The 18,693-nt window shown below is 38.8% G+C and overlaps 1 protein-coding gene across 1 annotated transcript in view; it reads right to left on the reverse strand.

Moving 5' to 3' along the window:
* Positions 1 to 17,673, reverse strand: part of SV2C (synaptic vesicle glycoprotein 2C) — a 168,423-nt gene extending 150,750 nt beyond the window's left edge. Inside the window, exon 1 of the mRNA XM_077816311.1 lies at positions 17,094 to 17,673. Coding sequence (XP_077672437.1) covers positions 17,094 to 17,673 — 580 coding nt within the window. The remainder of the gene's footprint in view (positions 1 to 17,093) is intronic.
* Positions 17,674 to 18,693: the final 1,020 nt, after the last annotated feature.

Consider the following 18,693-nt stretch of genomic DNA (forward strand, 5'->3'; position numbering starts at 1 on the left):
ACTTGTAATCAAAAATATAAAGTGAGCACTATAAACTTTGTATTGTGCTGTAATTGAAATCAATATATTTGAAAATGTAGAAAACATCCAAAATATTTAAATAAATGTTATTCCATTAATGTTTAACAGTGCGATTGATTGAGTGATTCATTTTTTTTAATCCATCGACAGCCCTACTTTTAACTATTCAACTCCTCTCTACTCCTCTGCCAGTGTGAGAGAGAGAATTTCAGGTTGAAGAGTCAACTTTTAATGCGCGCAATAAAGCATGCATCTCCCTGGCTGCACATACCCTCTCCTCACCCCTACAATAAAGAACTGCCATCCACTTCCTATTATTGTCTCAACTCGCCCTCCTCCTAGTTTATTTCCTTTGATAACAGAAGAGATGGATGGCAAATAGTTTCAGAACCACTGACTAACTTAATGCATCATGATCCACACTTGCACATAGTACTTGTACTACTTTTTAGGGTTGCAGCCCATCATTCATATAAGCGGTAATGTCACAGTAAAAACAATATGGGATTGGTTTAGTCTTTTGCAAGAAGCAATGCTTCCCTGACACCCCCTTCCCCTACCATACCCACCAACACTTCTCTGCCTGGAACTGTGCAGCACTCCTTCCCTTAACCAGGCCTCCCTCCACTTCCCTCCCCACGAGGGTTGCACCTGTCCAGATTTTGCCAGGATCATTCCTTTTTTAGAGGTTGCTGTTCTGGGAAATCTGGAAGGGTGCTCAGCATACACTGCCAGTTGTCCAATTGTATGAGCTCAGAATCATTCACACTAGATGTTCTAGGTATTTTTACCTCCAAGGTGGCCACCCTATTCCTTGCTGACTTCAGCCAAAATGACAGCAATAGAGGATGGTGGCCATTATGAATAAGGGAAAATTCATGAGCTGGCAGCCTTTTGTCATGTTTTCATGAGACAGGTAAATAAGACACCCCAAAATCACTAGAGTTGCAATAAAATCATGAGAGTTGGCAACACAGCTAATGTATACGTGCAAATACATAATGTATGCATGCACATTAGTTATCTGAACATGGTGCCAAGTAGACTTGTAACTAGCCACATGAACATGCAAATACCTGAATGTGGGTGTGAACATCAGGTATTTGTGTACATACATTAGATCCCCAAATCCCAAATTTCTAATCACCTAAATTTAGTCACCTAATTTCAGTCACCTAAATAAAAATGATTTTCGGAGATTCTCGGCACCCACAGCTCTCACTGATCTCAATAGGAGAGTAGGGTGCTCATCACCTCTTTAAAGGAAAAAAAAAAGAAAAATCAGGCCACTTTTAATTTAGGGGCCTAAATAAGGATTTTGGTGTCTCACTTTAGGCTCCCATGTTTGAAAATGTCATCTTAAGGGCACAAAGCTATATTCATGCACATATCTAACTCTGTCCCAATGTATACAAACATAGTTATATGTTTCAGAGTGGTAGCCATGTTAGTCTGTATCAGCAAAAACAATGAGTCGTCCTTGTGGCACCTTAGAGACTAACAAATCTATTTGGGCATAAGTAGTTATGTCCATTTAAACTAAAATTAGCCAGAGAAGAAATACTCAGACTATCATACAAATGTTGCACCCCGCAACAATGAAGTAAAATATGGTGATTTTCACACATTTAATATAAACGTACACTACTTGTGGTGTGCACTTTTTCCTGTAGAACTGCTTCTCAAATATATACTGCACTTTGTACTTCTCTAGTTCTAGTCTATTTACTCCACTCTGCTGACACCATTACAAGTTATTAACCTAATAGAAGTGAAGAATGAATAACACATGCCAACAGTTTTCCATTTGTAGAAGTCAATGTTAAAGCTACAGATTAGAAAATTTGAAATAGGGGAAACTGCATGGCTCATATCAATGGTTTTCAAACAGTTCTCAACTTTTTCCATAGTATGACCCCAAATTACAATAGAAAAGAGCTTTGGAACTCCACCTACCCATAGTTCTGGGTCCCCATTCTCATTTCACCACACACAGAGACGGTGGACTTGTGGCACCTTAGAGACTAACAAATGTATTTGAGCATAAGCTTTCGTGAGCTACAGCTCACTTTGGTGGATATTCATGTTGAGAACCCATGGCTCAGAGAATTGGATATACCACACTTCATTACTGATTCAAATCTGACCATAATCACTACCTTGTGACAGGTCCACTGTTCCGTGTGATATATATTTAATCTCAATCCAGTTCATAGCAGACAAGAACCACATCACAAAAACCACCGTGTACATTGATTTCAATGACATAAGGCTGATTACCTCAGCTGAAGATTTATCTTAATTTTTTCCTCCCAGGCAGAATTCTTACATCTTTAAGGTTGATGGCCAAACTGAGCATACATCGAAGGAAGAATGTTCTAACTGTGAAACTGGAAAGGAAGTGAGCTGTGCCAAAGATAAACAATACACGATAGCGTTTGTATTTTTAGCACCTTCATATTAACTCTACTCATAGCAAATTTCATCTTGCTTGGGAATATTTATGGCAATATTTCAGGGGTTAGAATTCTATTTCTAGAAATTTCTATTACCACCTCAAGAATTATTACTACCATTAAGCACAAGCACAATGAACTCCCACTGTTATTTCAGTAAGATGCCTCACATCCTAAGGGTTGCCATAATTTTACTATGCATTCTTAACGTAGACACATTTCCAGAGAATATAATGATTTTTAAAACCACTCCTGTATACCAATCTTTTCAAGAGCTATGCTTACCTCAGGGAAAACTATCACTCATACTAAGAACCAAATTTCAGCCATCAGAAAAAAAGTTTTAATATTATTCCAATGCAGAATTATCATATACACCATAGTGATAGAGAGAACTATCCATGTTGGGAGCAAAACAGTGCTTCTGCAGCTACAACGCTGTCTGAACATTGTTGACACCAGCAGGGTCCAGTAGTAAAAGTACAAATTGGGCGTGATTCCCTATTGCTTTGCACCTTGTGTAGCCAGTTATATCAGTGCAAAGCAGATGCAAGCGTTTGTAAAATGTTACCAAATCACAATAGTCAAAGCCAATTCTCAGGTATTTGCAATTCAGTATCTATACGTAGCTATACATAACAAGTCTCACACTTCTATATAACGGCATAGGAGATATTTAAAAAAAAAAAAAGAAGAAGGTGTGCAAAGCACTAGTTTTATTAGCAGAAAGAAGTCTTGTCATCTGCTACACAGGAATGGTTATGTGAATATCAGCTACTATTCAGACCTATTTAAAAAGAAATGCTGAATATTTACTCAGGTGTTCCAGTCGGTTGTACAATGACATGTGGAGGATGTGTATGGTCCAAAGTAAATATCACTGAAACTGAATGGGGAGATAATCACAATGCTCACTTCCAGTAGGTAATTATTAAATACTAATATCTTGGCAATTTACACTTCCCACTTTTTTTTTTAAATTCAAAAACAATTAGACTATATTATAGCTTCCCAAACTCCACTCAAAGTGAAAACAAAAGTTCAAACTAGCAGAAACTAGTTTGGATTATAAATTCTGGGCCTGTTTGACTGATTGGTTTCAGTGAAGCTATTCACAGAGTATGGTATTATTCAGTGTAAGGTTAGTAGAACAAGTTCCTGTGGATTTATGAAAAAAGATATCCAAACCAGTAAACTTAGTTTAAAAATCTCTCGGCTCAGACTCACAATCACATTCCTTTAAAACTGTTTTTTATATATATATATATATATATATATATATATATATATATATATATATATATATATATATATATGACAGGTTTCAGAGTAGCAGCTGTGTTAGTCTGTATTCGCAAAAAGAAAAGGAGTACCTTTGGCACCTTAGAGACTAACCAATTTATTTGAGCATAAGTTTTCATGAGCTGTAGCTCACGAAAGCTTATGCTCAAATAAATTGGTTAGTCTCTAAGGTGCCACAAGTCCTCCTTTTCTTTATAAATATACATACATATACATACACACACAGATACACTGCAACGTAGCCAGCCAGCAGCAAAGATACCATGTTTAGCTTCCATACTAAATTAGTCTCTTTGAACAGATTTTTTTTAATGTGGCTCAACAAATTTCAAGTTTCAAAAACCAAAAATTACCTAATTACTAGAAAACACATGTGGTATGGAACATATTGAAAAAAAAATCGAAGGAAAATTTGAAACAAGATTTTGTTCAAGATCTTCCTAACTGATCCACCAGATCAAGAGAAATTTAGTTTAGCCTCCTTCCACTACATCTATGAAGCCTGTTTCTGGAAATAAATTGAAACGCAGGGGCTAAATTGATTAAATACAAAATAATCCCACTGATTTCAAGAGGAGTTAGGTGACAGGCCCCTGGTGGGATTTTCAAAGGTGCCTATCTGCATTTTTAGATGCCTAAATACTTTGAGATCCCAGTCCTTCAATTCATTGCACACTGGCACTTTGCTGCATCCAGACAGAGCCTCATAGAAGCCAGTGGGACTGCACGGGGGCTCAGTGTTAAGCCTGAGTGCAAGATCAGGACCTTAGATGGATAAATCAGTATGGCCTTGGCAGTCAGAAGTTAAGCCTCAATCCACATAGGCAAACTAATGAGCCTGTATGTAGCCCCACTGAGTTCAGTGAAGTTCTGGGTGGATGGTGAGGTTCAATCACACGGAGCAGCTTCACGGGCCTGGGGCCTAGAACGCTGAGAAGCATTTCTATACACTATAAAATATTAAAAGTAATAATGCTTGCCACAGATACAGTCACATTCAGACCTCCTTTGCTGATAGACTGTACAAGGAATGTTTTCCTGGTAGTGGACATGTTTGTAGCAAAACCAAAGATCCTTTTTTTTTTTTTTTTTAAGCTAATCTTAAATATGCACCATAACCTTAACAGCGAAATCTGAACGGCAGCAAAGCAGCCTTTTTTAAAAGCAACTTTTTTCAGCTGGATTAGATTGAATCTTACTAGTGATGGGAGCAAGAAAAACCATGACCTCATTAGCCGCATCTGTGTATTAATCAGACTTAATGCAAGTGTCAAAGGTTGAATTGGTCTAACTCTCTTGGGCTGTGTCCCTGCTGCTGGCAGCACAATTTTATGTGGTAGGTCTTCATGAAGTCAGCCTCTTTCTGTCAGGCCAGTGAGTTCAAAGCCAATACCCTTTGAAATGAAGACAAGTAACTTAGAAACTGTGCAACTATCAAGATGTATGCAGTAAGAGCTGAACTGACCTGATTTTTATGTTGTCTTTCCCCATCACAATCCTACGTAGTTGTCTCCCCTTGATGTTCTTAGCTTATAACCTCCTTGGAGCAGAGACTCGTTTGTTTTTCCTCTGCAAAGCACCATGCATATCTATGGCTGTATATAAGTAATAAATAACGAACTCTTCTAAAGTCACAGACAGTTGTTTCCTTAAATAGCCAAAGATAATTTTATTTTATTCAGTAAACACAGAAAATAAAATTAGGTTAGATTGTTAAATAACTAAGGGCTGTGATGCTAACACTTTCTTAAATTACAGAAAAAGTACAGAAGATTCTCAATAAATCTAATTATCTGTTATTTTAGCAGAGATCATAGCCACTTCTGACCTGCCACTTTGTCCCCTGGGCAGCCTATCCTTTCACAATGAAGCCAGGATTTCTCTAGACTAGAATTATGTTAGATTATGTTTAACATGTGCTAAAGTACAACTTGCCTTGGCTAGAGTTTTAGAAGGTATTAGTTATATTCAGCTAGCTAACATGTACTAACATCACATCTTTAAATCCTAATCTCAGGAAAGTCTCCGACATCTTGTCCTGTTGGTTGCAAAATGGAGTTGGAGAGTCTCTGACCTCCAAGATCTGTTTAGAACCTTCTCACACACTTTTGAACCTCACTCTTGAGAACACACTGTATAACTCAAATACCATTCTGATGAGCTTTGGGGAAGACGTTAATTCAAGGTAATATCTGATACTGAATCTGTGAGGTTTCAGTAAACATCTTGAGGACGCAAGTAAACACTCTTTGGATGTTCACCTCCCCAATCCCAGCACTATTATCTCCTTATGGTTGGATTTACCCTCATGTACGAATCATTAGGATGCCCACAAGTCATCCAAGCATGAGAGAAGCTCGGCATAAGTTGAGTGAGAGAGTTCTCCACTTTACAATTCTGAATTCTAGTACAGAACTACAGAATTAAAAATCATAGTAACAGATGTCAATGAAAATAACTGATCATGTTGGTTATAGCATGTCACCCACATCAAATAACTCAGAATATTTTAAAACAAAAAAGAAGAAAGAAGCCCTTCCGTAAGCAATTGAATGGTATTTTATCTTAGATTTTTGATCACAGCAGATGCTGCAAAGAAATCTAATAAGATGCTCACAGAAAAATCTTTCAACAGACCACACTTCATCTCAGCAGGTAACAGTAACAGTAAGAATCTGCAAATTATGCTTCCATCACATAGTTCTTGGCATCTGAGAAACATTTTTGCAAAAGTCAGGTCACGTTTCAACATCTTGCAAAGCAAGCTAATAGTTTGCAACTGTGGATGTGGGAACAGAATACATGTGGACAAATATAAATAAATAATAAGACACCCGCTCAGAGAGAGAGAGAGAGAGAGAAAGATGCTGTGACTTAGTCAACCCTACTTCATTTACACTTATATAAAAAACTCTTCACCTTATTCTTTAAATATAAAGTGTTCTCTGTGATTACAGATTGAAAGAAAACATTAACCATAACTTTGTGTTCCTTGGAAAAAACATCAGAAATTCTACTGTTACGTCAGCTGAAGTATAATTAACCTTTAAACAACACCAGGATCCATTTTGAATAGCATTAACCTTTCAACACAGTGAAAACAACAACAACTGGGCAATAGAGCAAAGAGAAGCTAAACTTATTATGCTTGGAAAATTGGTTTTGGATGCAGGCTTATAGTGCAATTTGAACCTCTGAATCCTCAGAGATGCATAATATCTTTTCACAGCATTTTGGGGCTGTTTGTTTTATTTCCATAAATTACTGTCAGTTGAGACATTTTTGGTGACTTTTTCAGTCTCTATGGAACTCAGCTGGCTATCTGTCATGAAAAGAAAAAGTAAATACATTTCTCTCTGGTGATCCGCTGTCATCAAAAGCTTTGAAGACATGGCCATAGTGCAGACCCATTTTCCCCACACATTGTTGCCTCATTCAAAAGATTAAAAAATAGAAAATTAAAAAGCAAGGAAATGTTTTATCATTTCTCACACTTTCAAGTGTGCTTTTATATATATATATATATATATATATATATATATATATATATATATAAATAAAACAAATAAAAGTTAGTTACTGTAGTGGAAAGTAACACACAATGAGCTACATTACAAATTCTAATGTGGTGGGGAATACCCTTCTGGAACTTCACCAGATCTTCTTCTTCTTCAATCTCTACTGTTATTCTGAGCACAGAGACTATGATTTGCCCTTAGTCCCTGTGAGGGTCCCCTTATGCATAGAAAGCTCCTTGAGCTCTCTTCTGCTGCTCACCCTCACAAGGGAAGGAGTTAATCTAGCCCTTAATGTTTTTGATGCGCTGCTGCAATCCGGCCAGTAAAAAGGGACACAACTAAAACTGTATTCTTAGTTTTATGCTGATACTGGTGATAACAGCAATGATGCTTCAGATCATCAAGGAAGAAAAAAAAATTATCTCCAGGAGAAAAAAAGAGGAAAATATTATTAGGCAGTTATAAAAAAGTTCAGAGGCAAGTTAGGAAAAATCCTAGCGGTCAGACACCAGCCTTGGACAAACAAAAACCAAAGCTGGTCAAGCAAAATAGAACTGTTTAGTGCTTATTGTAAGAGCTGCTGACCTAGGATGACCAGATGTCCCGATTTTATAGGGACAGTCCCGATTTTTGGGTCTTTTTCTTATATAGGCTCCTACTACCCCCCACGCCCTGTCCCGATTTTTCACACTTGCTGTCTGGTTACCCTATGCTGACCAAACTCTTGTGAATTCACTGAGCAGCACATCCTACCAGAAGCTAAATATGACAACTGGTCTGACACCTGTTTCAGGGTACACACGAGAAGTGTTGCTATTATTCTATGCCATTTACAAAGAAACTGAGGTGACAGGCCAGCGTTCATGTTTTTATTTCAAATCAGATGTACCAGTCAGTTCATATGCCTCGGATTTTCAAGTGCCAGTGTGATTACTACTATAGCTTGTCATTTCATTGAGAGATTTTGGTAGTGCTCATCATTGATGTATCTGTGCAGCTCACAGATATTAATGAGTTTATCCTCACAGCACCCATGTGAGGCATGGAAATATCCCCATTTTACCAATAAGGAAACAGAGCACACAGTGATGAAGTGACTTGTGCAAGGTCATACAAGTAGTCTGTGGCAAAGCGAGGAATAGAACCCAGATCTCATAAGTCTCACTCTTGTTCCTTAACCACAAGACCAGTCTCCAAAGCATATTTAATTTAAAAAAATATATACACACACTCTCCTGTTGGCTATAGAAAAATTGGGCCAGTCCTATTTTCATGTAGACAATCAACTATGAGATCTGCCTTGTCCATGGATAAGTCGTTGGCAATGGCTTCCTAGAAGGTTTGGATATCTCATTTGATTAAGCAGGTAAACTTCTGGATGCTTATCCAAGCCTCTTAGGGGTGCAGAACTGCAAAAACAGGCTCTCCTCCTACGGGTGAATGGTTCAGGTCAATTCTTTTATCTAAACTAGTAAACTCAGCAATTGTATATACATATATTACAATTTGAGGTTTGTTTTTTTTTAAAAAAAAAAAACTTTCCAATTCTAACAATATAAGAGTATGGAATGACTAACACTGAAAACTTTTACTATTATAGAATAGCTGGAACTATAAGATTTTTTTTTTAAAAAAAACATTTTACAAAATATTTTTTCTTAAAAAAAGACTAACTTGAAAGTAAGGCTGGTATGGAAAGATTTCCAGACTATCCCAAAAGAAGGTATCAAGGTTATTTCCTTCCTACCACTATGACCCTTCTCTAGTTTCTCCTTTTCTTCCACATCAATGCTAAGCTACTGATAACACTTACTCCCACCTGTGATACATCCCCTACCATTCTCTTCCTTCCACCCTAACTTGTCTCTTCACCACTCACTTTTGCTTCTTTTACTCACTTCCAACAACTTTATGCTCTCTTTCACTCTGCCCCTGCGACTTGGAAATGCCTGAAATCTGCTATTCTCCTCCTTTAAAAAATCCCAATGTCCTGAAAACATACGTGTTCATGAAGCATTCAAGATAGAAGATCACTCCAAACTGTGTGTGTGTTGTCCCACAATTTGCTTTGTATTATATGGAATTATTCCTCTAACCTCTTTGGGGCAAAGACTCATTTTATTTGGCACATTTACACTTTGTGCAGTGAAGGGTACATAAACAGCACTATATAACTGAATAACAAATACATTTTCACAATATATCTTATACCCTAAAATATTAGGACTAATTCATCCCTAGAGTAAAATGGACACAATCCATCTGCATCTACATTAATATACATACAAAAACTACATTAAAAACATTAAGTTTGCAAAATCAAGCATTCAAAAATTAGAAAAATGCCAGAATTTAGATTGTCCATGTAGCCTTAAACCATCCCCTTGTGTATATGCATTATGATACAGGTCTTTAATTACATGATCACATTCTTTTTTTTCCACAGGAGCCCTGCTTCAGTCAGTGCATAGGACGAACCTGCTCTTGGGAAGAATCACAGCTGTGGAGTGAAGGAGGATGTTTCTAGGTTTCAGTCTTATTTGTCTAAAAATCTGAAGGTGTATAGTGAAAGAGGCAGGGCACCACATGAAGAGATATGATGCATTTGTGGTAAGATAGATGAATACCACACAGGAGAACTTAATTCTATCCCTGCCTCTACCATGGACTTGCTGTATGATACTGAGCAACCCTCTTAACCAACATTTTGGCAGATAGCCACTAGTTGTGTGTTCCTCATTTTTTTGCTGTCCAAATTGATACACATGGGGCCTGATTTAAGTGATGAGCATACATTTCAATTAAGTTATTAATAGTGGTAGATGGTCAGTTCCTCTGGCAGTAAGAGAGCATGGTATGGGGGAAATGAGCACAGTGTTGGGAGTCAGGAGATACTGAGTGTTAATCTTAGCTCTGCCTGATCCACTGGATGGCCTCATCAGTTAAAAAAAAAAAAAACCCTCCAAAAACCTCCTCTCTCACTGGGCAGATGTGGACATAAGTTCGTTAGCATTTGTGAAGCGCTTAGACACTACCCTGATGGACACTCATGAGAAATTAATAATTCTGTATTACTTGCTTTGGATGGTGTGCAGTAAATAAGGAAGTGGCCACACATTGAGTGATGAGGATAAGAGAAATATTGAAGAACTACCTATATATTGAATGAGATGGCAGGGAGATCCTGTAGAAAAAATAGTGTGTAATTAAAGACTATCATAATTCATAGGCACAAGGGGGCCATATTAAGGTCAGATGGGCAACTTAATACTTGCATTTTCTAACATTCCAGTGCTTGACTTTGCAATCTATGCAACACTCTTTTAATATAGAGGTTTTTTGTAAGTAATTTATAGGGCTTTTAAGGAAAAAGGTAAACACTAATTCTATGATGTACATGAGTAAGATTTGAATTCTAGGCCTTCAGCACTGCAACTTAGCTTGCGCTACAGACCTTAGCTTGTAGCAAGAGAAAGGTTTACCCTAGCGGGGGCAAATACACTCCTAGCACCAGGTACTGGATCCAGCATTTGGTCAGGGGGGAGCTCAGACTGGCTCCCTCTTTTCCTTGCTGAAGGAGATAGTGGGCTCCTGCCCCATATAGTGCCACTTGGTGGGGCTAAGGGGAGCACGACCTGGCTCTCTCCTCTTCCACTCCACACTACAGTTCCTCTGAGAGAAGCAGGGTGTCTGTTGGCAGGATTTTCAGTGCCGTGTCTGTGGAGGTGGCAGTGGCAACATGGGGCCCATTTCTTTAGAATGTTCATGTTCAATTATTAGTTTGGCAACCTGCCAACGTTTTTGCTGACAAAGCAAGCAAGCCTAGAAATGGCAATTGTCAACAGTTTATAACTCAGCTAAACCTGAATGGAATTTCCTGGAACAAAGAGAAGGCCCTTCTCTAGCCCAAAGGCTTTCTCCCTGCCAAATTACAAAGAACTGCTGCAAACACTGGAGTTCTGAGAGCTTCTCAAAAAAGGTCATAAGAATCTTTTATAACAGAAAGTGTAAGGCACCGTAAACATAAATGGTTGCCATCAGCTCCTCCAATAATAAATTATAATCAATGAATCACCGTATGTGTAACTAAACCAATGGTTTCCTCCTTCATGAGTCATCTCTTTCTATTCTCCCCCTTACAATGAAAAGCATGAGATCTCACATAGACTGATTACATGATATTCTGTGTGACTACTTGGGCTTTATACATTATCTTGAGGTGATATCATGGCCCCTCCTCCTCTCTGCCCCTCACTATGTTGGTCTAAGTCCACCAGCTTGACTTTAGCAAAATCACAATAAGACTGCCCATAAGATAGGCTAGTACACTTTCTCCCTTTGAGTGATCTGATAAACTGGGGCTAAAATGCTCTGTTTGAATCTACAAGGAAGGTAATTCCATTGTGATTTTGCTAAAGTAGTCAGGAAGCATTCAGTGGGAAACAGATTGACACCTTTTTATCCTTAGTGTCAGTAGAAAACATTGTATTTTTCTTGTCTTTCTGAACTCCCAGGAGAAGGCTTTGCCTCAAGGGAAAATATTTTTAGTACATCAGCTTGAGTGTTTCTGCCGCTGCACTGAGTGCAATTCCAAGAAACATAAGTTGCTGCCTACCAGGCAACAGAAAGAAAAGCATTAAAAATATTTCCACAGAAATTAGTCTCTAACAAATATGTTGGGTTTCTTAGATCTTCTTCCTAAATAGTTTTCAGAGTAGCAGCGGTCTTAGTCTGTATTCGCAAAAAGGAAAGGAGTACTTCAGACAGTTTGTCCAGATCATTTTGAATTTTAATCCTATCCTCCAAAGCACTTGCAGCCCCTCCCAGCTTGGTTTCGTCCACAAACTTTATAAGTGTCCTCTCTATGCCATTATCTAAATCATTGATGAAGATATTGAACTGAACCAGAACAGGTACGCCTTTTCTTTTTCCGAAATAGTGGCATCAACTTGTGTGATCTCCAAGAGAGAGAAAAGGCAACACTGGCTTGTCAATTAGCACCTTATGCTCATAGCAAAAAAAATATACAAATCTACTGGAGGGAAGACCAGTTTGTACAGTAGACCACAGAGGTTTTCATTGTCAGGGAGCTTTCAAAGTCCTAACAGGGTAAAGCAAAACCAGCCTCGTTTTGAGCTTGGCATATAATGTAGTTAAATGAAAGAAATAAAAAACATTGGCAAGGATACCTTAAAAAAGGACCAAAGCTGTGTTTTAGGCCTGGATCCTGCAACTTGTACTCTGAAGACAGACTTGTGTAGCAATGATCCATGAAGTCAACAGGGTGCCATGTAGGCGCAGGAGTCTGCATGAGCAGATCAAACTGCAGGATAGGGAACCAAACAAGGAAGGCCTTTCCCTCAAGCTTTGTGCTTTGGGTGTCAATTTATTAACAAGAGAAAATCATTCTCTAACAGATGAAAATTGGCAATATTATTTAAACTAAAACGTATTGAGACACCAGTTTGAGAGAGCTGATCTACAGTTTCATCATGTTACCGAAAAGGCGTCCAACCAGATAGCAATCCACAGCTTAGTTGAAATGATTTGATATAAAGGGAGCCAGCTCTGGTGAAAATGAAACCAAATATAAAAACAAAACACAGAAGCCTTTCTATACGGTAATGGTTAAGTTCTTTGCATGGTCTCTAACTATCTGGTATCTGACTAGAAAGCGATGGAGAGATGGAATACATGTATTGAACCAACAGGGCATTTTTCAATGACAGAACAGCCTGGGGGGGGGTGGGGGGTGTCTTTAAAATCATCATTTTTTAGTAATCTAGATTGTTGTAGAAAAAAACAGCTGCATGTGCAGTGATTTTTCTATATAACTTTTAGCCCTGGTGCCATAAATTTAGAACCCTAACAACATTAACAATCCCATTACGTTATGAAATAATAGTAAAACAATGTTAAGGTCTTCTAAAAAGACCCAGTTAGGATGTGATTAGGATCTGAATTTATAACAGCGAAATAATGGAAACGCATGTCTGTGAAGGCCCATTTATGATGCCATTAAAATGCTTCTGCCACAGACTCAATGTGGAGGAATACGACATATCATTGGGGATATAGTTATTCCAACTATGCATGCTGTGTATATAATGGATATAAATATTATGTTCACCACTTGTGCTGTAGTATTGCAATCTACAGCACTTGTATTTTGCTAGGGGGCAGGTAATACCATTATGTTTTTGTGGGCCCCATTGCTAAGATGACCCAAGGTGTCACAGTACAGTCGGTACATATTAGGGGAAGATAAGACTGCAATGGCAGACTTAATTCTGATTTTCCTTGCTTTTGTGTGTTAATCTTTTAAAGAGGTTGTCAAGGTTCCTTCCCCACTCTGAACTCTAGGGTACAGATGTGGGGACCTGCATGAAAGACCCCCTAAGCTTATTCTTACCAGCTTAGGTTAAAAACTTCCCCAAGGTACAAACTTTGCCTTATCCTTGAATAGTATACTGCCACCACCAAGCGTTTTAAACAAAGAACAGGGAAAGAGCCCACTTGGAGATGTCTTCCCCCAAAATATCCCCCCAAGCCCTACACCCCTTTTCCTGGGAAAGGCTTGATAATAATCCTCACCAATTGGTACAGGTGAACACAGACCCAAACCTTTGGATCTTAAGAACAATGAAAATCAATCAGGTTCTTAAAAGAAGAATTTTAATTAAAGAAAAGGTAAAAGAATCACCTTTGTAAAATCAAGATGGTAAATACCTTACAGGGTAATCAGATTCAAAACATAGAGAATCCCTCTAGGCAAAACCTTAAGTGACAAAAAGGCACAAAAACAGGAATATACATTCCCTCCAGCACAGCTTATTTTACCAGCCATTAAACAAAAGAAAATCTAACATTTTCTAGCTAGATTACTTACTAATCTAACAGGAGTTGGAAGGCTTGCATTTCTGATCTGTTCCCAGCAAAAGTATCACACAGACAGACAGAACCCTTTGTTCCTCCCCCTGCTCCAGATTTGAAAGTATCTTGTCCCCTCATTGGTCATTTTGGTCAGGTCCCAACAAGGTTCTCTCAGCTTCTTAACCCTTTACAGGTGAAAGGGTTTTGCCTCTGGCCAGGAGGGATTTTATAGCACTGTATACAAAGAGGTGGTTGCCCTTCCCTTTATATTTATGACAGAGGTATTACCAAATAAATAATTCTATAACACAGCATCTAATATTGTTCTACAAAAAGATATAGGAACATTTATTATAATTTCCATATTTGAGGCATGAGACTATTATATGATACTCAGATAGCTAAGTGTGTTCTCTTTTCTTAACTTTACAAGTGAGGTTTCTATTTACATAATTTCTAAGGAATAAATTCAGACACAGTTCTGTAGTGAATCTTAGTTAAGATTTGCCAGAAATCATTTTAATGTCACTGTAACAGCGTAGCCAACCTTGACAACAGAAGGAGCCACACCTGGCAGAGTTCAGGATGATTGCCCTATGAAGGGCAGCAGAAGAAGGCAATGCTCAGGGATTAGAGACTGCCAAGAGTGAGCAAGTTCTAGCAAAGAGTCCCGACAGTTAGGACTCAAACTTCAGCCAGGTAGGGCCTGAAAGTGGCCTGCCGAAGCAGGAAAGGCCCCAGGCAGGAAGTCCTGGGAGGAGAAAGAGAAGCTTTTGTTTGTGTGAACTTTTGGCTGGACTTGAAAACTTTATTTTGAATGTTTGTTCATTTAATAGTGCACAACTCAAGAAGGGATGGGAATGAACAAAAAAGAGTCTATGTTTCTTGAACAATCCAAGAGGGGAAACTGAGGCAGGCTGCCTGTAGCCCAATCCTAGGCCACGCAGGGTCACACAAGAGGTGGCCAGTCCACTACAACTGGCATAGTTTGGCAGGATTTGACAAAGTCGTCTACCATTAAGGAGGGAAGTGGAAACAGTGCAGCAATTGGAAGAAGCTGTTCATCTGCTGTCTGAACAGCAGCAAGGGACATAGGTAGTTCTTCTGCAGGAACAGTGGCAGCAACAGAAGGCACAGTGGGCCATGCAGTGGAAGGTACAGACGGTGGGGTTTGGAGCCCAGCAGTGCTGGCAGGGAGACCACTGCCTCCTACATGAGAGGACTGTCTGTGTGTGTGTGTGTGTGTTTCTGATGTGGAAGAACAGGGCACAGAAGATTTGAGTGCCACAGGAGGCAATATGAATACTATGGGGGGGACGTATAAGAAAAAAATAGAAGCATGTGAGGGCAAGGTCCCAGAGTAAGGGGCCACCCAAACATTTTAGAGCGGAGAAACAGGACACAGTAAAAGGGTATGCGCCTTGAATAATGAGGTCGGTGGGAAGGGAAAATCCCCGAAGACCAAGAGGGAGACAAAGAGATGGGCAGTCAAGAGGGGGGTACAGTCTGTATATTTCAGAAATACATCAGACCCAGGTACCTATGGTGAGGGAAACAAGTGGGAGTGGTGGTGGTCACAGCAATCCCTCCTGTGATTGAGTGGAGGGAAGAAATAAAGCCAGAACTGGCTGCTGGGCAACATGATCAAAATGTGGGAGCCCCTAGAGAATGGCAGGGTTGTATTAGCGTTTGGGAGAAGGGGGCGAAGACTGAAGCTTTAATAAAAATGGACCTTCCCGTCATGGCAGCACCTCCTGCCAAGATGTGAAATCGAGCCCCGGGAGGAGACGATATAGGCAGCCTGACCTCTCTGGTGGAAAAGTATCAGAGGGAATTAGCTGCTATGTTAGAAGCCAGGTAGCTTGCCCTGTTATAGGAGTTCAGCCATCTCTCTCGGTCATCAATTAGATGTCTTCATTAATTTTAATGAAGACTAACCTTTGCACCACACAAATAACTAATGTCTTTTGTCTTGAGCAACAAAGTATATGAGCCTTCAACTAATATAAAAGCAAAGACGGTCTCAAAGGATGCTTATTTGTGCAAATTCTGCCCTCAATTATATCCATGCATCCCTAAAGAAGCCAGTGAGGATGCACGGGTGTAAATGAGAACAGAATCTGATTCACTGTATTAAAAGCTAGCGAGTAAACTATTGGCATCAATGTTGAGAATTCCATCTGAAATAGGCTTAATACTTTAGTAAGACAGCTTCTATCATAACTTAAATTTTGTAGGACAGTCTAATTTTTACATTCTGAACATTTAGGAAATTCAGATAGTTCCAAAACAATCAAAAACAAAGGGATAAGAATTAAAACAACAGCAAAACTGAGCTAACGTGAAAATGAGAGAGAGTTCTAACAAAACCATGCGCTATAAAGATGAAAAAAAAAAAAAAGCAATTTTAATGCTGTAGGGTCACAATCTACTCATTTACACCAGGGTAAATCCAGAATAATTCACTCATCAGATAATATTTTTAATATAGTTCTTCTGGATGTCTATTGCTGTAACTGAAAGCAACATTTCAAACAGTAGGTCAAAGTGCATGACAGAACTTGTAGTGTGCTGAGAGGAAAGGACCACATGGCCAGTTACTGTGTGACAAGCTAGTGAACTGTAGACTTACACCCCAGCTTGCCATGCACAAAATCCTGAAGACAAGCCCTTAGACTACAACAGTATTTGTGTACCTACTTTTGTTGACTCACTGTGAAAAACAAAACAAAAAAATTTAAAAAAAATTACTGTTTTCACTAAACGCATTTCAGCCATCTAATACATTTAGAGACTTGCAAAGTCACATTTAATAGAGAAAAATATTTATTTTTCTTAACAAGCATTAGTGTTAGCAAAATAATAAGTAGACAGACTACAAATGTAATTTGTCATACAGTAGAATCATATAGATTTGACTCACCTAGCCATCCTGATCCAGAATTGGGTATGCACATGTCTGTCTCAGCACTGGGCAACACAAATCCAACCACAAAAACCTCTACCCCATCAGCCATTAGTGCCATTCCAAGAACAAAGAAGAGGGCCCACTGAAAACGGCCATGTCCGCACTCTTGTATAATCAGCTCATACTGCTGCGCTAGCTCCTCTTCATCAGCTTTCCTCTCTGTTTCCAGTTCATGACGGTCCTTATACTCATCATGGATGGGTTGCTCTCGGGCCACTATGCCATCCTTGCCTTGCCCTATGTTTGGGATTCCTTGATATTCCCCCTCATAAATCTCATCATCTTCATCATGCCCTTCAGTTGCTTCACTTGACCCTTCATCATCATTGGCTTCTCCATCATAATTTCCTCCTTGTGTATAGTAGTCGTCATCATCTTCCTCGTCCTTGAATTGTTTGTAGGATCTCTGTGTATACCCATCCTGAGCTTTGTCTATCGTTTTATTCACCTTCTTTACAGTTTGTCTCTTCACCTCCTTGGCAATGTCCTTAGCCCCTTTCACTAATGAAGTCCTGTCTTTGTATGTGTCTTCCATCTTGTATTAATGTACGATGGTCCTACTGCAAATGGATTTATTGGTTCTGTCTGAAATATCTATTCTGCGCTAGACATCAATAGTGGAGATGCGAGAACATGTTCAGCTTCAACAAGATATCTGCAAAATATAAAAAGAGAATATCCTTATTTATATTTTGTTCCCTCTTAGATGCTCCTTCACACTGGTACAGTACCATATTAATAATTGTTTGGGAGCTACAGCACTGAAGCTGCATTTCCACAACTATAGCAAAGGACTCCAAAAAGATAGTGTACATACATTTTCTTTGAATGTTATTAAGAAAACGCTCTTAAGAAAATCCCTGTTTCCCTACACATTTGCACTATGGAATTTATTGTCTGCTGGTGTCTCCCCCACCACTAATTTTCTGTGTGAAAGAAAAAAATCTCTATCCTAGTGCTTTAAAATAAATATTGCTTGTTTCCAATTTATGAAAAAAATGTAAGGGATGAATATAACACCACAATGTCATTTTTAATAAGTTAATTTATGCTTGTGAAAAGTGAACAGATGAACAGCTATGGAAACAAGACTATTTACAAATATCAACTGTGCAAGCTTCCCCATATTAGCTCATCAATGTGCTTCAACTGACCTGGAGGAGCCACATCTAGTGATGAAAGGGTAGTCCAGTCTTCATAAAGATTCAAAGACTGATCCAAAGTACATTGAAATCAATGGAAAGACTTCCACTAACTTCAATAGACATTAAATCATGCCCTCAATCTTTAGTGCCAGTTTTAAACTGTAATGATGTTGACACCTGAACTAAGGAAATGGACTGAGAACATTAGCCAATTGCACACAGGCCATAAAACATTCTGTGGTTAATGCCTTTAGTCACCTTGGGTGCTATTTTCAAAAGCAGCTAAGTGATTTAGTACCACAAGTCCCATGGAAAGTCAATTCACGATTCTGAAAATCCCACTGTACAAGCCTAGTCTGAATTTGAACAATTAGCTGCAGGTGAAAAGCTCTTTATTCTATTACCCATCC

This window comes from Eretmochelys imbricata, chromosome 5 (genome assembly GCF_965152235.1).
Source record: "Eretmochelys imbricata isolate rEreImb1 chromosome 5, rEreImb1.hap1, whole genome shotgun sequence".
NCBI lineage: Eukaryota > Metazoa > Chordata > Testudines > Cheloniidae > Eretmochelys > Eretmochelys imbricata.